Source organism: Nansenia antarctica, assembly GCF_963989245.1.
Source record: "Nansenia antarctica genome assembly, chromosome: 19".
NCBI lineage: Eukaryota > Metazoa > Chordata > Actinopteri > Argentiniformes > Microstomatidae > Nansenia > Nansenia antarctica.
In genome coordinates this window covers 22317364-22339988 of record NC_137692.1, presented here as the reverse complement: position 1 = coordinate 22339988, position 22625 = coordinate 22317364, and the positions used below count along the sequence as shown (strand labels likewise).

At 43.1% G+C, this 22625-nt stretch overlaps 1 protein-coding gene across 1 annotated transcript in view; it reads right to left on the bottom strand.

The window, feature by feature from the left end:
• col4a4 (collagen, type IV, alpha 4) overlaps positions 1-21970 on the bottom strand; it is a gene marked incomplete at both ends in the record, with an annotated part of 67649 nt that extends 45679 nt beyond the window's left edge. The window contains 2 exons of the mRNA XM_080549057.1: positions 19547-19621; positions 21917-21970. Coding sequence (XP_080405183.1) covers positions 19547-19621; positions 21917-21970 — 129 coding nt within the window. The remainder of the gene's footprint in view (positions 1-19546; positions 19622-21916) is intronic.
• Between the last annotated feature and the right edge of the window lie 655 nt (positions 21971-22625).

Below are 22625 nucleotides of genomic sequence, written 5' to 3'. Positions count from 1 at the left end.
CACACAGATATTCACACAGTGTGTTCTAAGTGTATACAGACAACTGTAAGTCTCATATTTAGGTATTACTGTACATGTCAACAGGGCTGGTCGATAAAAGGAGATACAGCAGAGATATGCAAACCCATAAGCAACGACCACGAACCACTACCAGCATGTGGGCAAGCCCCGAGTTACTAGAACAGCCGGGCCTTTTTTTACCTACTAAAAGAGCCGCCTCAAATGGGCCCCTCTTTACAATGCGAAGCTGCTTTTTACACACAACAACCACAAGTTGGCCGCTTGTAAATTAGCCTGCTTCCTACACAGAAAAACTAAAAGCAAAATAGCTTTATACTAGCTTATCCTGATGTGATTTTGAAAATGTAAGTATACTGGGTGGTAGAACGCACATGTATATCTAGGAAAAGTCATGAAAGGAGGGTCCTGAAATTTGATCGAGTGCAAAGATATAAAACATGTTTTTTCACAGGGTGACCGTGACCCCACTTGAGGCCACACAAACAGTCCAATAGGGACATTGCCAACAAGGCCCCGAAGACAGTTCATGATGAATGAGAACACACACTGCAGAGAAGAATGCCCTCAGCACTGGGAGGTCAGACATAGCCACAGAGTGGCAGAGACTGAAGAACCATCCCTTCAGGCTACACCTTAACTGCTCCTCCTGAGACATTACTACCCCCCATCACTGTGTCTCCTGTTATTAAGACACCTGCTTTTCCCCTATACTATGCCTCCTAAGACTCTACTGCCCCCCTTGTACTGTCTCTAACCCTGGCCTGAGGTAGATCACTTCCTGCTAGAACTGGAGAATTGATGATTCACTTCCTTAGTCAAATGTATCGATTGTAAGTCGCTTTGGAATAAGGCGTCTGCTAAATGCCAAAAATTTACAAATGTAAATGTGAATGAGTGGCAGTCTGTAACTCTGCACTGCGGCAGAAGAAAAAGGCATTATAATGCACTTATCTAGATAGCAATGTTTTCAAATAATAACACTTGTTTCACATTAATTGAAAAGCATTCAGACTTGTGGAGCCTTCTACGTGCCAAACACACAGAGACTGGTCATGTAAGACGCGCAAGCAAGCACGCACGCCAAACGCACAAACACACACACACACACACACAAACAGAGACACACACACGCACACTCACACACGCACGCACACACACACACACACACACACACACACACACACCGAGACACACACACACGCACACTCACACACACATGCATATATACGTACACACACACACCCACACACACACACACACACACACACACACACACACGCACACACACACACACACACACACACACACACACACACACACACTGTGAGCGACAGAGAGTGACAGAGAGTGAGAGTGACAGAAAACCTCCATTATGCCTGTATGGGGTACTGTATGTACCTACTATGTGTTCAGATAAGGGTTCAGGTAGGTGTTTAGTAAAAGAGTAGCTCAGAGTGGAGCTTGGAGAGTGGTGCTCTTTGCGATCATTAGACGGCAGCTCTGTCTCCCCTGCCACAGCCGCCCCCCTTCCCTCTGATAGGAACTCTCTCTGACTGCTGCCTCATTCAGCCCAGAAAGTGCTGCTTCTGGAACGGTGTGTGAGAGCCCACACTCAGAGCTGTTTTGTGAGAGAGGTTTTCAGATAAACCAGATAAAAAAAAGTGTTAAAAAGTGTCGTACAGGTCAGTCAGGGTACTACTACCCTGATCACGCGAGATGTCTGGCTTGGGGGACGAGACTCTAGACTGTTGCAGGACAGATCTTTATCTTTTAAGTAGGTGGTGTGCTGTATTGGGAATATCGGAGCACACCACACACAATACGATCAAAACTGTTCAATCCGTGATTTTTTATCGTCATGTGTGGGGTCTGTCTCAGATAAAAAACCTAAAAAATCTGTATGTGTGTACCAGGCTTAAGAGCTCCTCATGTCTTGCAAACTCAGAGAGATTATCTTTATGTGTGTACCAGGCTTCAGTCTTTTCTGTACCCTCTTCCTGTCCTCCCTCCCTCCCTCCCTCCCAGTCCTACTCCTGTCTCCCTCCCTCACTCCCTCCCAGTCCTCCTCCTGCCTCCCTCCCTCCCTCCCTCCCAGTCCTCCTCCTGCCTCCCTGCCTGCCTCCCTCCCTCCCTCCCAGTCCTCCTCCTGTCTCCCTCCCTCCCTCCCTGTCCTCCCTCCCTCCCTCCCAGTCCTCCTCCTGCCTCCCTCCTTCCCTCCCTCCCTCCCTCCCAGTCCTACTCCTGCCTCCCTCCCTCCCTTCCAGTCCTACTCCTGCCTCCCTCCCTCCCTCCCTGTCCTCCTCCTGTCTCCCTCCCTCCCTCCCTCCCAGTCCTCCTCCTGTCTCCCTCCCTCCCTCCCTCCCTCCTCCTGTCTCCCTCCCTCCCTCCCAGTCCTACTCCTGTCTCCCTCCCTCACTCCCTCCCAGTCCTCCTCCTGCCTCCCTCCCTCCCTTCCAGTCCTACTCCTGCCTCCCTCCCTCCCTGTCCTCCTCCTGTCTCCCTCCCTCCCTCCCTCCCAGTCCTCCTCCTGTCTCCCTCCCTCCCTCCCTGTCCTCCTCCTGTCTCCCTCCCTCCCTCCCAGTCCTACTCCTGTCCTCCCTCCCTCCCTCCCAGTCCTACTCCTCCCTCCCTCCCTCCCTCCTGCCTCCCTCCCTCCCAGTCCTACTCCTGCCTCCCTCCCTCCCTCCCTGTCCTCCTCCTGTCTCCCTTCCTCGCTCCCTCCCTGTCCTCCTCCTGTCTCCCTTCCTCACTCCCTCACTCCCTCCCAGTCCTCCTCCTGTCTCCCTCCCTCCCTCCCTCCCTCCCTCCCTGTCTTCCCAGTCCATTCATTCATTCATTCATACTCATCCCTCCCCCCCTCCCTCCCTCCCTCCCAGTCCTCCTCCTCCCTCCCTCCCTCCCAGTCCTACTCCTCCCTCCCTCCCTCCCTCCCAGTCCTCCTCCTCCCTCCCTCCCTCCCAGTCCTACTCCTCCCTCCCTCCCTCCCTCCCAGTCCTCCCCCCCCCCCCCTCCCTCCCAGTCCTCCTCCTGTCCTCCCTCCTACAGTTCTAACCACTGTTCTGCCCAGGGAGGGACTCCCGTGTGATATCTTCCTCTTGTTTGTGTTGACGGGGGGTTGCCGCATTCCGTTAGGGTTGTGTAAGCCCTCCAGCGCCGGCCAGGCATGCAGACCAGGCGCATTTATCTCTTGTTTGATATCAGGATTAAGCCTCCACTGCTCTCACTCTCTGCTTGGTTTTCATATGCAAAAAAAGAATGTGCATGTCCGTGGGTTATCTCGAATCAGAAGTAATGTTCTGTATCCATCTCTCTGTCTCTCTGAGAGATCACTCACAGTCTCTCTTAGATGGGTTGGGAGATACTGTCACGGAAAGTTCTGGAGATATTTGTGTTCGTTAATAAATACACCATACACCCATTGCTCTGATTAAGTTCCCAAAACCCTGATATAGACCCTAAAAACATACAACAATAGGTGATATGCACATTTACCCAGGAATGCCTTGTCCTTATCCAACGATTATATGACCAGCAAAGGCTGGAGAAGGGAGATCTTCTCATCTCATATCCCCTTAGAACAGCACCGTCAAGGCACCGTCAAGGCCCTGTCAAGGCCCGTCAAGGCCCTGAACACAGCAAAGGCCTAAGTTCTGGGCCCAGGACAGTCCGGACGGATTGTATGGCAGCTAGTGCTGAGGCACAAACATGTACATTTCAAGCCTGCAAACTGTGACACTTTAAATAACGTGAAAAAATACTTTTGTGCAATATGACAACCCTAGTTGACTATCTGTGCAGTATAGTACAGTGGATTGTGTACATAGCCTTTATTTATGTAAACCAGCTCCTTACCTTCTTGTGATTTTATTCTTTTTCTAAATGTGTTTTTTTTCCCTTTCCTAACACCAGGGGAGCCACCCCTCCTAAATTTCGTTGTTTGGTACCTGTACTGTAGCAATGACAAATAAAGTCCATTCCATTCCATTCCATTCCAGGTGAGGTGCAAGGCTTGGTACATGAATAAACTTAATTAGACAATTTGTGACGTTAGAATTATGAGGTTCTATCTCCATTTTTGTACAAATTGACTTTTTTACATAATCTGATCCATTAGGTGTTTATTAATGCCTGTGTGGTGTTATCTTCAAAATGTTGAAATGTTTGAGTTAGTAATTCATAAAATACAAAGGTTCCATCTCACAAAACATAATGGAATGTAAAAACGTTGACGCTCAATATCTCTGAACTGCCCTAAACGGAGATAGAACCTTATCATTCTAAGCTCACGAATGAATGCCATGTAAGTATGTTCCATGTAAACAAGAAAACCCCCTCACTGACTGACATGAAGACTGGTGAAAAACAATGAGTAACATACTGTATGCAGTATTAACGGAAAAACTGTGTGTATACATTCCTAAAAGATGACACAATGGAGATATACTGTATATACGTACAACAGCAAGACGTGCTATTGCCACAATAAAGTAACAAGCAAGCCTCTAACATTCTGTCCGAAAACTACCTGTCAGAATTCTATTTGAATTAACCAATCGCCTCAAAGCAGGATTGTGACCTTTGACCTTTGCTTAATAATTCAGCCAGCCAGCCTGCCAACCTCACCAATCCAGTTGTGAGTTTCCTGTCTGTCTTCATCAAGTTGTCTAGATTTGACCACCCAAATGGTGTGTGTAATCCGTGAAGTACCCATCAGCGCAGTCATTTAATCTGCTACAAACATGAACAGTTGCACAGGTGGATGCTGGGTAAATAACCTTCCCTGTCTGCTTCTGCAAGGTGTTCCTGACATTGAGATCGTTGTTTTATGTTGAGAGGCTTGACGAAATGTGAATACATTTGAGTTGGACTTTGGCATTTACCCACAAAAATAAACATGGACCTGCCCAACTCAAAGTCATCAAGTATTATCAAAGTGATCAAAGTATGCCGCTATTGTATGCATGTACTACTATTATTATAAATGCTTCTATTACATTTACCATACTATGAAGCTGAATTAATTGGATTTCAAACGTCCAAAAAGCAATGAAACCTATCATTTCAAGCAATTTGTATGGAACAAATACAAAAATATAAGACCTATCCGGTTGTTAAGTCGTGACGTGTTTCCGGGTCCAACGTTGGCTGAGGCGCTCTCTTCGAAATGCCTCAGTAATAATAATAATTCATTATATTTATATAGCGCTTTTCCGAGGCTCAGTGGAAAGTGCTGTGTCCCTTGTTGTATGAATAGATCTGAGTCAAAAAAAACTATTGAACTGTCATTCTACCGCTTTAGTACACTGGTACTATGGTGCAGGGAATTTCTGGTTTGGACCCGGAAATTGCTAAACGTCACGTTTGACGTCAGACTTAACAACCGAATTGGTGCTGGTCCAGTCACCATAACAAAGGGCAGGTGCGCCGGGGGAGACGGAGCAGTGGGCTGCGTCACCCGTTTTGGGCTGCATTGGTGGAATATAGTGGAGGGGGTGTTATAGTTTGGGCATGTATGGCTGCCGCTAGAACTGGCTGACTTGTCTTAGTTGATGACGTAACTGCTAACAGCAGCAGTAGGATTCTTAGAATTAGAATTCTGAAGTATACAGTTGGGCAACGACCCAAAACATACTGCCATAGCAACTAGGACATTTTTCAGGGCCAAAAAGTGGAAAGTTTGTTGACTAGCCAAGACAATCTCCAGATTTCCATCCTATTGAAAATGCATTTCATTTGCTGACGAGGAGACTTTAGGCAAAACATTCTCAAAACAACAACTGAAGATGACTGCAGTACAGGCCTGGCAGAGCAACACCAGGGGAGATACCCAGTGTCTGGTGTGTTGCATACCTCAGGCATTTATTTGGGTACCCTAACATAGGGGGACTACGCAATAAAGAGTGTTGTAATTTCTGAATGGTGAAATTTAATATGTACCGTACACAAATACCATCCAATAAAAGATGAGAATCTCTACTTTAACCTCATAGTAACTGCTTGATTTCGAAAAACTGCTTGACTGTCCCATTTGTATTTCATTTGTACAATGACTTCTGTACGAACATGCTCTTATACACTCAATGGTGAGGTTTCAGCTAAACCTGGTGGCATAATCATTGGCAATACAATTCATAATCATAACTTGGACGGAGCGTTCTGGGAGAAATTGGTGGATTGACAAAGATCGTTTTTGTGCTGGCTGCTCTTTTTGCTGCATGCTTTTCATTCAGTAATACTAGAATGTAAAGCTTTACATTTACATATTTGGCATTTAGCAGATGCCTTGTTCCAAAGCGACTTACAATCAATACATTTGACTAAGCAAGTGAATAATCAGTTCACCAGTTGGAGCAGGAAGAGTAATCTAGCTCAGGCCCGGGGCCATTGGCAGTCTCCGTGATAGAAGGAAAGAAAACAATACGTAGAAACAGAGAAACAGTACAAGGGGGGCAGTAGAAGTCTTAGGGGACACAGTATAGGGGAAAAGCGGGTGTCTCAGGAGACACAGTGCTGGGGGGTAGTAGATGTCTCAGGAGACACGGTGCTGGGGGTAGTAGAGCTATTTGTGACATTTGTCTACAGATCTTTCCCTGATCAGTCTGGCGCACCCATAGGCATATACAGTATATCACCAATACTGCGCATGTCATCTACTGGTGATAGTTGTTCTCTATGACAACTGCAGCAATGACAGTCTCTACGACCTGTCTATAAATCGTTATTTACTGTCATTTTCAGAATAATGTATATGTACTGTTACGTTTACACAACTGTAGGTAAAGCACCCGCTTTATTTCATGTGAAATGTGAGCGTGTTCTTAGCTGACTGTTTCACTGATTTGGTTTGTTGTAAATTATAATTTTGGTTGAATGATTGTTTTTGTCTACATCTCAAATAAATAACGGCTGCAGCTTCAACCCCCAAAGTCCTTTGGTAGTTTCAAGGTGTAACTTTGGTAGTTTCAAGATTAAATAACTAAAGAAATTCTCTGAGGAAAAACATGAAACAAAATTCACAGATGTATTGTTTCAGGCAGAGTAGTCTGTCTGTCTGTCTGTCTGTCTGTCTGTCTGTCTATCTATCTATCTATCTATCTATCTATCTAGTGGGGGTAGTGGTGGTCTAGTGGATAGTGAGTTGGACTTGTGATCAGAAGGTTGTGAGTTCAAATCCTACTAGTGTGCCCTTGAGTAAGGCACTTAGCCCTCAGTTACTCCAGGGGGAATGTCCCTGTAATTCGTCATTCGCTTTTGTCTGCTAAATGGCAAAATTATTAATTAAAATGCTATCTATCTATCTATTTATCTATCTATATATCTATCTATCTATCTATCTATCTATCTATCTATCTATCTATCTATCTATCTACCTATCTATCTATGTATCTATCATCTATCTATCTGTCTATCTATCTATCTATCTATCTATCTATCTATCTATCTATCTATCTATCTATCTATCTATCTATCTATCTATCTATGTATCTATCTATCTATCTATCTATCTATCTATCTATCTATCTATCTATCTATCTATCTATCTATCTATCTATCTATCTATCTGTAATGCGTAATTACTGTATCAGACATTTCCCAAGCAAAGAAATAAACCAATCGCTCACCCCCATTACTGTCCGTCCAGCAACGAACATCATCACAAGCCACCTGTGGGGGAGAAACGAACATGTTTTTGAGGGCAAGCTTTTCCGTTGATTGTTATCATAAGAGATGAAAAGAATAATAATAAGCGAAGATTAAATTCCTGGGACTCATTTTTGCACATCATGTTTAAGATCTTATTCTTTACATAATATATCTCTATGTATCTCTGGTACTGTAGTTCAAATGCTTTCTCTCTTGCATAAATGTTGTGTTTGTGTTTCACTGTATGCATTTCAGACAACCAGTTGGGGAAAATGGCCACTGTTTTATACATGTTTTACCCATACATAAAGTTCTTATGGAAGTAGTATAGGCAGCCCAACTGCCCAGAAGGAAAATAACTGACTTGTCGTGAGCTTAGAATGATAAGGTTCTATCTCCGTTTAGGGTAGTTCAGAGATATTGAGTGTCAAAGTTTGAGATGGAACCTTTGTATTTGATGAATTACTAACTCAAAAATGTCAACATTTTAAAAATAACACCACACAGGCATTAATAAACACCTAATGGATCAGATTATGTAAAAAAAGTCAATTTTGACAAAAATTGAGATAGAACCTTATAATCCTAAGCTCACGTTGTGTCTGATACAGTACTGATACAGTAGGAAAGAGAGCATTGATGATACTGGGAGAGAATAAGCTTTAGTGTGTTGTTGGGGAATCTCACCAGAGATGCAGATTGATCCAGGTTGTAGGACAGGTAGAGAGTGTCATTTCCGCCTCTCTGGGCGCGCCCCACCTCTAGACAAGCCCCTCCCTCACGTCCTCCTTCCCTCTGACTGGCTCACAGTCGCAAATGTGACTCCGCCTCTTGACCTCTCCTGAGACGCAGACACACCATAAGAGATTCTGGATTAGAACAAGCCTAGACACATTGATGAGTCAATTAGTGATCTGGGTCAATTATATTTGAACGTCAATCAATTCAGGACATGTAACTTTGGTAGTTTCAAGGTGTAACTTTGGTAGTTTCAAGATGTAACTAAAGAAATTCTCTGAGGAAAAACATGAAACAAAATTCACAGATGTATTGTTTCAGGCAGAGTAGTCTACACATTGTAAACAAGGTAACGACATATAACAGCACATTTTAGCCAGTAGATTAAAAAAAAAAGTTTGATTGAAAAAAGGTTTTTAAAAAGCTACAATATCCTGTAAATGTGTCTCCTTAATTTACTGGAAAGTTAAAGCCAAACTGAACCGAGTAACGCATGGGTAGAGGGGCGGTGAAGGAACAATCAATGCAGACAGATTGTCAGACACACTCACTCAGAATATTGTTATGACCATTTCTGTAGCCTGATGCTAATATTGGACATAAAAAAACTGATCGTCCATGTAATATCGGACTTAAAAGCGGATCGTCATCGCATGGTAGTCTTGATGGTACAAGCTAAGATAGAGTTTATTATTACAAACATCGAATCAGTGAAGTCACTGATTAATGGATCACATCGAGAGGTAGAATGAACTCCATTCTAGAAAATTATCAAAGATACAAAATCAAAATACACAATGGTTAATGGTTGAGCCTAACAATTTGTTAATCACAAGCCTATGCCCCTAAAATGACAACCAGAACATCACTCCCCACTAGAGTAGTGGGTCTGGTGCTGCTGGTGGTGGTGGTGGAGGTATGATGATGATGTCTCTACACAGGTGACCCCACGTTCCTCTTTCTCTCTCTGTCTGCCTCTTCCTCTCCCTCTGTATCCCTCTCTCTCTGTCTCGCTCTCTTTCATTTTTATATAGCTCTTTATCTTGTTTCTTTCTCTCTCACTCTCTGAAAGATGATCTAGCTTACATCACTCTCTCCATAGTACTTTACTCTGTTGTTCATTATTATTATTTTTTGTCCACCTTACCTCTCTCTCTACCTCTCTACCTCCCTCCCTGGTGGTTCATCATCATCATCATCATCATCATCATCATCATCATCATCGTCATCATTATCATAATCATCATCATTATCATCATCATCATCATCATCATCATAATCATTGTTAATTGCATGGTTAATTGCATGGTCAATTCGCAGTTTTGTAGTTCCACTACATGTCGCTCAACTATTAGTCTAACTACATTTTGCAGTAGCTTGGTGGCAGTTAAATAAAATTCAAATTATTGAAGCTATTGCTGCTTTCAGTAGTTTATTACCTTCTTGACATGTACTGAAGCGGTGTCGTGAGCTCATGTAACTACTAACATATTTCCTACAAACAAACAAAGAAATAGGAATTCAACTATAAGCCCAGGCCCTTGAACTTCACATTTCCCTACAATTGCTTCCCGTCTTTTGTTCCTTCTAAGTGATTTCAGAGCGTCTCAATCACGCCTTCTGTCATATGAATGAGAAGGTATTTGATTTGACACATTCATTAATAAAAAAATTGTTTTTTTTAATTGTAGCTAATTCAATTAATTAATCAAATGCATACACTTGTAGGCATAGCCTGGAGCATGCACGATTCGTGCATATTTCAGCAGAGTTCCACTAACTTATTGTAGGCAAACGTAGGTGACAATAATGCGAATATGAATGAATATGATTATGCAGGTGCGTTAAGTTCAAACGCTACAAATATACCTGGAAAATACCGGTCAAGCCATAGCACAACTGGACAGTAAACAATGATCTAACTGGAGACAGATAATCTTCAAAGCCCAGTAGTTTTAATTATAAGCAATAGGTTGTTGCTATGCAATAAAACGGCTTACCCAAGACTTCATTCAACGCGCCTGAACCCCGCTGACGGAATGTCGCACAAGTTCAAGTCCCACCGTGACAGTTCTTTCGCGTGCACTTGTTCCTTAAAATTAAAAACCATCACCGTTACACCAACATAATTGCATAATAAAACCTAACGATATAATAAACCGTTGTATATCCTATAGCTTCATATTATGGAAGAAAATAAGAAAAAGCAACAAAATGTTGAACCAACAAGCTGTAAAACTTAACAGAAACACACCAGAACCTCAACACAAGTGCTAAAGAATCGAGTTTATCACTGCGCCCGGCACTTACCGTAACACCCGTTTAGAGCGCAAACTAATATGTGCAATGCATTAGATGTGCGTTAATTTCACAGTTATAGCAACTGATATCTTAAACAATGTATATGATACTGTATGCTATGTATAACTGCGTTTAATGAGAATAGGGCAACATATAGCGATTATTTTAGAAGCAAACATCCAAATACATCGGCGCATAGTCTCTATAAACTACGGTAATCCACTAAGTAAAAAATGTGTACTCTACTCAATCTTCACCAGGCACTTGACCGTATTCACTTTTCCAACATAGGCCTATGCATTTTTTTAGAGGCTTGTATGTTACACTACTAATGTTTTTAGTAGCCTATATTTAGGGTTTTAAAGGACTTACCTGACTCAGGTGTGCAAGGGGGCTTGTTTAATGGCAATGGCATTGTTTTGGGGGAGATAGCGCGCGCGCTCTAGATTCCACGGATAAGTGATCCACGCACCCACCTATCAATGAGAATCAACCTGTCGCACTGAGAAATATTTGCGCTTATTTTTCTCTAAGGTAGTCATTTTTGCCATTTGAAGGGCTTGCGCTTCTCTCAACATTTCTTTTCTTTTCTTCACAAAAGACTACTGGAAAGAAAACGGAGTTTTACACCAAAGTTGCATGGAACCGTTATACCGTATATAGGGGATGAAATGACGGACTTTCTCTCTATCTCACTGCTCCGGAGGGCTCTACTGGGTCTATTTCTCTGCGCCATCATCACACCTGGAAACACAGATGATGTGAGTAATTTATAATAATAATAATTTAATTAAATAAAATTAATTTATGTGAGTATGGCAACGTCTTTACTGAATTGTACGTGATTGACAGAGAGTACTGGACGTTTAAATAAGAATAATGCACGTATTTGGGAAGGAAATTGTCCTCCTAGAAATATAAACGCATCTATAGCATGCATGACTTGACAAGTCACCTAAACCGAAGTTTAAACTCCTTTGGTTTACAAATGTGCAGATGTGTCACATGTGCAGCAAACCTATACAGGTGTTATTGCTAATAAGTCACAGGCCATATTGCATATTTTCTTACAGCGCATGCAGGGGTTTATGCTGGCCTGGATAATATTGCATATGAGATACAGTACATTCTGTTTATTATTACCGATAATGCCTCTCGGTGTAGCTCTAGAGGTTACCAAACTATACGGCTCAACTAAAGTTCACATTAGTTGGAAGTGATAGCAGTTTTGATAGGTAACAGCAATGTCAATGGGTCAAGTCAAGAGACATTCTACTAGCATGTAGATTATAAACCAGTGGAGGCGCTACTATTTCCTGTGGCTGTACACACATACACATGGTGCTCACTACACTATACAGTATTTTTGACTGTCAATCAATGATCAACACATTGAAAATCCTCCTAAACTATTTAAAAACATCAAAAATATACTTTACACAGAATAAAAAAGTATTATTGCTAGAATCTCTCTAGCACTCCATAATATCCTCATAGTATCCATTCAAATAATATGACGTACTTGACTGTACAGTACAGCATGTCTAAGACTATTATTTGTAATGCTTCCAAGAGTATGGCTGATGCATTTATGACCACTAGGGGGTATCATCATCATCTGTTCAATAGATCCCTACCCATTCAGCAGACACTTTTTATCCAAAGTGAATTACAGGACAGTAATTGCCTACATATTGTGTGTTTCCCGTTAGGAATCACATCCACAATCTAAGTGTGTCTAGTGCTATGGCGCTACCACCTGAGGCAAACAGGATCACACTGCATACTGCGCTACGTAGACAAAGACCTGACATTATACACATGGGTGTGTGTGTGTGTGTGTGTGTGTGTGTGTGTGTGTGTGTGTGTGTGTCGGTGTGTGTGTTGTTAGAGAGGCTGAGTCGGGGTGAGGGTTGTGAGAACCGTTCTGCGTGTTTGTCTGTATTTGTTTTACAGAGTTGTTATCTGAAGTAGACATCTGGTGGGCACAGGCTCAGTCTTGTCACTGTGGATCTCTTGATACGGACAGTGTGCATTACTCCCAAGCACTGGAAAAGCATTAATATCATGTGTTGCAGACACACTTTTCTTTATTTACTTGTACTGTTTTTACTTAGCACCGTTTACAAACGTTTTTGTAGGGATCATGTCTTGTGCTTACGTACTGTGTTACTTTTCAACGCTGCATCTACTCCACTGCCTCCCCTTCTGAGGAGCAGACTCGTTGCTTCAACACCTACTGCACTTACTCAATACTGTAGAAAATTATGAATTTAAGTCTGTACAGAGCTAATACTGTAGAAAACGGAACTATTACACTTATTACTACACATGCTCATCTCATCTTGATTACTGGTACACACTGTAGCCTACATAGACTCAAGAGTACTGCTACAATGAATACACACAATACATACCCCTGTTTTATACCTACATCCTACACACAAACAGTACAACTCCACTCAAAAGTGGAAGTCAATGTAACCCAGACTTCAATACTGTTTGAAATGCGTCTACTGTAAGGATATGAAAGCTTGTTCCAGATTTTCTGCAGCGGAAATGCAGAAAACATAGGAAATACTCATGGAATGTGAAAAAGGAAATAACATTCTGCAGAAACTATCAGTCCTCCCCCCAGGTGAAAAAAAGTAATATGGACAGAACTATTGAGAGAGAGAGTGAAATAGAAGAAGAGTGTTATGTTTCATTCCACGGAGGATGAAGGATTCACCTCGTCTGATGTCAGAGTGACCGTAGTAGAAGTTTCTGGATATTGCCCCCCCTAGACCAAACTTTGATCTTCTTGTGTATCACCATCACATTGCCATGTAGGGGTTACGCCTACTTTGCATTAACCTCTTCTGCACCACCGTACAGTAGTCGACTCATCAACATACATGTATGTGATGTGTGATGGTCGCACCCGTATATGTTTAGATATCGAGCTTCTAAGTTCTAGCAGCCGCCATAAATGGATGTTGACAGGGACGGGCGTCCTAGGAGAGTTGCAATATCACATCCCCACCAGAGCTCTGGTCCCCTCATACATAGTCCCACATCCCAGCTCTGCCCTGTTGTTTTAGTGTTCCCTATTCAGCTCTTTGTCTCCCCTTCGCTGTTGTTTCAGAGTCCCTCCCTATTCAACCCAAAGCCCTGTAGCTCCCCACTGTCGCCCCCCCGGGGGATTTAGGTGGGCAGCGCGGATCCCCAGCCGTTTGTCTTCCGCGTGGTTTCACCCAGGAGGAGAATGAGAGAGCCCTGGCATGCCCAGTGCCAGGAAGTCAGTGGTGGGTGGGTGGGGGAGAGAGGAGCAGGGGGTCAGGGGGTGTAGGGGCGAGGGGGTGAGGAGGGGCGAGGGGGGGGCAAGTTGTTCCCCGGCACCACAGACAGACCACAGACAACCCCCAACCCCCTTCAACCCCCCCTCTTAGTTCTTCTGTTCACTCTCCCGTCACTCTTTCTGCTTTAAATTATTAATAATAACGCTTGAGGATACTCTATGTACTGTAAGTAAGTAAGGCTTTAAACTAGTCTTCGTTTATTCTGATCTGATTATTCTGACTCTGACGACGGACAGGGGGCCAATAAGGCATTCCATCATTCTGCCCTTAGTGGGACAATCATCACCATCTCACCCCCTTCTGTCTCAGTAGGGGATGGCGGCCTGCTTGGCTGGCCTCAGAGAGAGGGTAGTGGAGCCGTAACAGTGAATGAATAATAATTGCTGTTTGGAAACTCTAGAGGGGTGGAAGCGTGTGTTCACAGCTAGGTCTAACTAAACACAGTGAAGCTTGCTCTGTTTTGATTAGCGAAAGATCAGGCCTCAGTGGGCAGCAGTGTGAGATAGAGAGAGGAGAGAGCTGGCTGACTGGCTCCCACATAGACACAGAGAGGACAGGGCTGCCTTACTGCCACCATAAGGGGGACTGTGTCTGCCCACATGACCTGACACGTTCCCGGACGGAACCATGCATGTCGCCCCAGACAGGGAGAAGACAAGGTGTTGTTGTGAATATTTTTCCTATTCATCAAGGTTCATGACTTGGGCCCCAGTTCAAGTATGCAAGCTTGCCATGAATGCCCCGATGCCACCCGATCTGAGTTTTGTACTCACGATCCCTCCATCCCTCCACAAAACTGATATTATTATTATTATTGTCTTTTTTTTTTTATGTAATTTTTTCTGTGTGGGGCAGTCCCACTCATATTTTTCCATTTTAATGGTCAGATATAGTGAAGACAGACAGGAAAGTAAGGAGGAGAGAGGGCATGTCAGCAGGGCATGGGCCAGATTTGAATCCATGCCAACATGGGCATAATATGTGTGCACTGTAGACCGCGGTCTTACAGCGTTATTATAATTCAGCAGATTTCACAGTGCCATGCTGGACAGAGAGACAGAACATGTTTTGTGTGTGATGCCACTGTAAGCCTCCCCTCCTGTGTTCATTTCTCAAAAAGTCCAAAATACTGAACTGTCCATTCCTCACCAGAGAAGTGGCACAACTCATGGTCCACTCACTATCAGACCTCTTGCAGCTCATCCAGAATGCTGCTGGCCCGTCTGGTGTTCAACCTCCCCCCAAATTCTCCCAAGTTACCCCTCTCCTTCACACCCTTCACTGTCTACCGGTAGCAGCTCACATCAGATTCAAGACCCTGGTGCTCGCCTACCGGGGCGGCAAAGGGAACAGCCCCCTTCCTATCTACAAGTAATGGTCACCCCCCAAACACCAGCCTGCTCACTCCACTCTTCCACCTCTGCTGGCCGACTGGCACCACCACCTCTACGCAGATGCGGAAGTTGCGGTCTACCGTCAAAGACTCTTCGTGACGTTAGAATGATAAGGTTCTATCTCCATTTTTGTCAGAATTTGTTTTTTTACATAATCTGATCCATTAGGTGTTTATTAATGCCTGTGTGGTGTTATTTTTAAAATGTTGACATTTTTGAGTTAGTAATTCCTAAAATACAACGGTTCCATCTCACAGAACATAATGGAATGTAAAAACGTTGACGCTCAATATCTCTGAACTGCCCTAAACGGAGATAGAACCTTAGAATTCTAAGATCACGGCTTTACTGTCCTTGCACCCCACTCGTGGGAAGAGCTTCCCACTGCTATCAGGACTGCAGAATCTTCTGCTGTAGACTGAAGACCTCCATCTCTTCAAGCTACACCTTAACTGTCCCTCCTGAGACATCTATTTCCTCTCTACATTTTCTCTACTGTCGAAAAAAGGAAAAAAAAAATCCTTCTTCTAGCACTACGACTGCCAATGGGCCCTGGGCCGAGCATAGATTAGGTCTACTTTTTGCTGTTGTGACTGGTGGGTAAATTATTACACTTACTTCAGGCAAATGTATTTTGTTGTAAGTCACTTTGAATAAAGGCATCTGCTAAATGCCAACTTGTAATGTAATGTAACGTGGACACTGTTAGGGGGCTCAGAGGCTACACCCACTCCCAGAGTGAGACTGTATTGCGGGAAGAGGGAGAGAGAGTGAGACAGAGGAGAGGCAGTGAGAGAATGAGAGGACAGACTTACCGTACATGAACTCAAAGAAAGAAAGCTACTACAAACTTCAAACCAAAACTTCAAACCAAAAAAGGTTTTCTCGGGTCTATCCTCCCTGTAAGGAGAACCCTTTGGTGCCGTGTAGAACTCTCTCATGGGGGTTCCACTATAGAGGGAAGGGGGGGTCTGTCTGAACGTGACACACCAGAAGTCACCTGCATGCTGGCTGCCCATCTGTGAAAACTGACAGCATTTCTCCTTGTTTTGGAATCTGTCGAAGCTTTGAAGTCCTGCCATGGGTTTGAAACGTTTTTTTTGTTTTTTCTTCCTTGGTATTCCTGGAGAATACAGTGGTGTGTTTTTTATCTTGTACATCTTTATAGAGGGCCACATACCTACTGTATGTTTATCCACTTTGACTGTGTTTGACTGGCGCACTGCTTTTGGCTGGCTCGGGTGGAGATGATGGTGGGTGGGTGTGTGTGGGCATATTACTCTGATCCTGTTAAGGCCCGATGCCAAACGCACATTCAGGTTGATGTGATTTATTACACAGAACATAAATGGATAATAAAAACAGGTGTACTGGAAGAAGAGGATAAATCAAAGTGCCGTACTACTGTCGACAATATTAGTATGCCCTGTATGCTACAAAGTGGTGGTGGTAGTATTACAATGTAACTGAGTTCCTTTTGTCTGATTGATGTTCATTGATAGAGAGATGTACTACAAACTGTCAACAAAGCAATAACAATACCATTATTATTCACTTTAATACAGAGGGAAAAACATACATACACCTTCATGTACACACACACACACACACACACACACACACACGCACACACACACACACACACACACACACACACACACACACACACACACACGCTCACACTTGCATACACACACACACACACACACACACACATTCAAATTCATGAACTATACATTCATTTCAGAGTCTTACACACTAATTGCATAAAGCACTCTCTCAACACATGTTCACCGTACACACACAGTAAACGCCCATCCTGAATATGTATCGTCCAATTTTTGCAGATAAGAATTGTCTTTCTAAGGGGTAGTGGAGGCCTAGTGGATAGAGTCAATTTGACCGGTGATCAGAAGGTCATGAGTTCAAATCCCACCTGGATTAGCACTAATGTGCCCTTGAGTAAGTAAGGCACTTAGCCCCCACAATTGTCATGTGGATAAAAGTGTCTGCTAAAATGTCAGTTAAATAATAATAATACATGCTTTCATTGACTTTGTTTACCTTTTTGAGTGTGACCCGTCTGGATGTATGTGTAGATACAGCCCTGTATAGAGGAGGACCGTGTCTCGGTGTCTCGGTGTCTCGGTGTCTCTCTCTCCCCCTTGCATCATCAGTGTTGCATGCCGTCGTAACCCAAACAACCCCTGTGGGACAGAGCGTCTATCTCGGAGCATCTCTCAGATAATTCTGTCTCCTCTCCACACAGACAATCTCATTCATTAGGAAACACGCAACAGTCAGTCAACAAAGGGAGATTCTGTTACATTGAGAAACAAGGAGGAATCAGACAAGCAAGCCCCTAAACTTGATATAAGATTATCTGCATTCTTGTTGTGTCTGACCTACTTCAGGAAGCTATGTGGAGAGATAAGAGGGTCTGGGACCTGACACGTTTGAGGTCCTGGTGGCATTCTGAAGCAAGGCTTTCTGGGTAGGGAGACAGGCTTTGAGGATGGAGAACTCTTGTGAGGATCATCTAAGAATCGTTTGATATTTTTACTTTTGCACTCCCAATCAATGTACATATGGACAGAAAAGTACAGTCAAATACTTGTGGCGCTTCTCTATTGACCAGACCGGGACAGTACAGGACGGCACGCATTTATGTCTTGTGCGTAGGCTACCGTATTTTCAGAAACACTTCTCCATTATACACAGAGACCTGCCTCCCAGAATGCATTTCGTACCGTCCGGCAGCAGGGATTTTTAAAGCCTTCATTGGCTAAAAGCTGTCATTTTGGCTCTACGAGTGTTAACATGCCATTTTATGAAGTTTTAATATGTTTTCAGGCAAGAAAGTACCCATAGCCTATATATTCCCAAAATGTGTCCCGTTTATATATCTGATCTGACGTTTTTTCCCCACTTCTGTTCGCTAGCTACATTCCGTCGCTTAGATACCTTCACTGCGGGGTTCGACAGAAACATCGTAACATAATTGCTAAACATGTAAAATGATTTGGGGGTGGGGCAATATATTTGTAACTAACTATCTTTGTAAATATCTAAGTAACTAGCTTTTAGTATAGTGCATAGAGATAGTGTTTGTGAAAGGGGTGTTGATATAGGGTATGATAGTGTTAGGTCCTCAAAGGGCCTCTTTGTACCGCTGGTTAGCTACGATGGTGTGCTTCTTCCGTCGTAGACTGAAGACCCATCTCTTCAGGTTACACCTTAACTGCTCCTCCTGAGACATCTTCTGCCCCTCAGCACTGCGTCTCCTGAAGACTCCCGCTTTCCCCTCTACTGTGTCCCTAAAAACTTCTATTGCCTTTGTTTCTCAAAAAACAAACAAAAAAAGGTGATAGAAGAAGGTTTTTCCTTCTATCAATGGCCCCGGGCCTGAGCTGGATTACTCTTCCTGCTACGACTGGTGGATTGATGATTCACTTGCTTAGTATTCAAATGTATTGATTGTAAGTCGCTTTGGAATAAGGCGTCTGCTAAATGCCAAACATGTAAAATGTACAATGTAATGATTTTCTCAAGCACACACATTCAGCCATCCAGCACACATTGAAATAAAAGGCAAAAACACTCAGCAGCAGCAACAGGTTGCACTCTGATGAGAGTGAGTGAGTTCATTATGTGATGCTCTTCTCTTGATGTTTCACTTGATGTTTTCTTGATGTTTTCTTGATGTTTCTCTTGATGTTTTCTTCCCCCCAGGCGCACTGCGGCTGTACAGGCAAGTCTCGATGCCACTGTGATGGAGTGAAAGGCAGTAAAGTAAGTAGAAGAACGTGGCACGTCAGTATTGAATAACTGCCAGCAGAGGGATGCAGATCCCAACTCAACAGCAGCTACATCTGGAGCGAGACAGTGTCGCTGGGCGCACAGTTGTGTTCTTGACTTTCACCATATCGCAGAGAAAGAGAGAGAGAGAGAGAGAGAGAGACTTGTCATCCCTTGCACAAGAAAATACTTCAGCAATATCATACGAGAGGGAGTGCTGTTCTATGACATATAATTCTGAAGTAATGACAATGACAATAATGTGGTTTGAGAAAGTATGAATATGGTGCATATTAATGTACTAATTACCTTAAGCTCCTTAGGACCTTCTGCATACAACTTTATACCTTTCTGTCCAGGTATCCCCGGAGGACCTTGGTCACCCTGAGAACACATTTCAGTTATTTAAGCGATATCACACGAGAGGGAGTGTGTTATACTGAATATCAGCACGGCTGTGATTCGGTCGTAGGTACGAGGCCGCAGGCCGATATTCAATATAACAGCATGACCTCGAGTGTGATATTGCTTTTATACAACAGTTCTACAGCGCCATTTATTAGTTAACAGTAATAAGCGACAACAGATTATGATTTGTTTGTTTATTTAATCATTTATTTTGGCTCCGCCAACAAACAAAAAAATCTGCAACTGAACTTCAACTGGACTGTTGCCTAGTAACCTGAACACAAACAATAGAACACCTGTGCGGCGGAGTGATACATATAGTTAAAAGTCCCAGTGCTGTTATACTGTATGTAGGCACTCATGGAATGCCTCTTGTCCAATCAAATTACTTGGTCGGAACTAACTGTTGTATAAAAAGCTTTAAACCTACCCAGATGTCTCACTGTCTCACTCCAAGTGTACCTGCCTATTGAGTGGATCTGCAGGCCTCTGTTGGTAGTTACAGTATGCTATGCTAACCCATCAATGAGTGGAGCTATAGGACTGCCATTCTTATTAAGTGGCCTTATAACTCACAGTTCACTAAACTAAAGTTGTATCAATATAATTATCCACACCCGGAAGACTTTGTTTAAGTCAGTGCCTCATGTTCAATTCATGTTAAAACAATCTAGGGACAGTTTCACAGGTTTAAGCCTCGTCCTGAACTAAATCACAGTCACACTTTCAATAAAAATCTCCATTAAAGATGCTTTTTAGTGTAGGATTAGGCCCAAGCTTGTCTGTGACGGTAGCTAAAATACTTTGCTGCCCCCTGTTGGTCTCAAAAGGGAACTTTTTAAGTGTGACACCATCAGGTCATGGTCACTGTTACCATGGCACAGTGCTAAACAACCTAAGCACTCTGCTGGGTTGTTTTGCATGTGGTTGCTTGGTTCTAGGGTCAGGGGCTGGCCCACCCAGGTGCTGAATGAACTCAGGTATGTTCCCCAAAGGGAACGCAATGTTATCTGACAGTCACAGACCTGCGCCCCTGTGTGTGAATGGCTGAGCTAAAGAAAAAGATGCTGGAATGTGTCTCGGTTTGTGTTTTGCATGACTGCTATGTGTATTCGGTTGTTAAGTCGTGACGTGTTTCCGGATTCCAAAGTTGGCTGAGGCGCTGTCTTCGAAATGCCTCAGTAATAATAATAATTCATTATATTTATATAGCGCTTTTCCGAGGCTCAAAGACGCTGACAAATATGGGAAAAAACTGGAATGTGCTGTGTCCCTTGTTGTATGAATAGATCCGAGTGTAAAAAAACGATTGAACTGTCATTCTACCGCTTTAGTACCGGTACACTGGTACTCTGGTGCTTTAGTACACTGGTACTCTGGTGCGGGGAATTTCTGTTTTGGACCCGGAAATTGCTAAACATCACGTTTGACGTCAGACTTAACAACCGAATTACAGAACAATATCCTCCTGAAAGTTCTATTTTGACACTCATTCAATTCCTACTTACCAGTGGATGGATGGTATCATAGATTGCTTTTATCCAGGGTTCCCGCGCTGGTCTTAAAAAGCTGTGAAGTCTAAAATCCAGCAATCCGGCGCAAAAGGCCCAAAAAGGTCTTAAATGTATGTTATTAGGTCTAAAAAACGAGGTGCTAGGTCTTAAAAATTAGATTAGCTTGTCGTGCAAGGAAATCAGTCCGACCACATCTATTTACGAGGAAATGAATCAAGCTAGAATTTTTTAAAAATGCCAATTCGCTGCCCCCGGGAGAAATTATTGGCAAACAAAGCTCTCATGGCAGTGAAATCCCTCATTTCTTCACCTCTAGGATGACAAAAAGCTATCATATGGTGTCATGTACAGGTCTAAAATTATATTCAAAAAGGTCTAAAAAAGGTCTTAAGTTTGACTTGTTGAAACGTAGGAACCCTGTTAATCACATCTTCATTGTATAACTATGGCCAATCAATTAATTTTAATGTCTGTTTTGCCTACAATTTTGCCTATTTTGTTTATGTTCTCTCTCTCTCTCTCTCTCTGTCTCTCCCTCTCTCTCTCTCTCTCTCCTCTGTCTCTCTCTGTCTCTCTCTCTCTCTGTCTCTCTCTGTCTCTCTCCTCTGTCTCTCTGTCTCTCTCTGTCTCTCTCTCTCCCTCTCCCCCTCTCTCTCTCTCTCTCTCTCTCTCTCTCTCTCTCTCTCTCTCTCTCTCTCTCTCTCTCTCTCTCTCTCTCTCTCTCTCTCTCTCCTCTGTCTAGGGTGAGGCTGGGTACCCAGGCTATGACGGGGTGCCTGGCGTGGTTGGATACCCAGGAAATGAAGGTCATCCCGGGTCTCTGGGCCCGAAGGTGAGACCTGCACTCTAGTCATTCCTTCATGAGACTGAGACCTCTGCTGTATGGAAGAGATGAGGGTTGAGGAGTTGTGACATTTGAAGATGTGTTGTTGTTTGTTTTAAAAAAAGGTTTAAAGAAATGATTTTTGTTTAATACCAAAATGAGGAAAGGGAAGGTTGTTAATCTTCCGGAAACTGTGGATACTGATGTTTGTTATTTATTTATTTTGTGTTGTTTCAATATTAAGAATGAAAAAGTATTAGAACGGATGATACTGAAATATATGTATTAATTAATTGGATTATATAATGTAAGTATAATTGTTAAGTATAAACAGGGGTAGGACAGGATAAGCCTAGGCTTCTTCCTACTCCTTTTCAAACAATTGATAGGACTGTACTCTACATATTAGTTATTTGTTATTTATTATTTTAAATCATGTTCGAAATAAAGATTCGTTCATTCGTTCATTCATTTATTGATCCATGTTCTGTTCTGTTTTGAATCCCAGGGAGACCTAGGCTTTCCAGGGCTATCAGGACCTAAAGGCTCTCGGGTATGAGTATGTATGTCTGTCTGCATGTGCTATGCGTGTATTAATTGTTGTGCACATTTCTATGCAATGTTACTTTAAAGGTATATATAG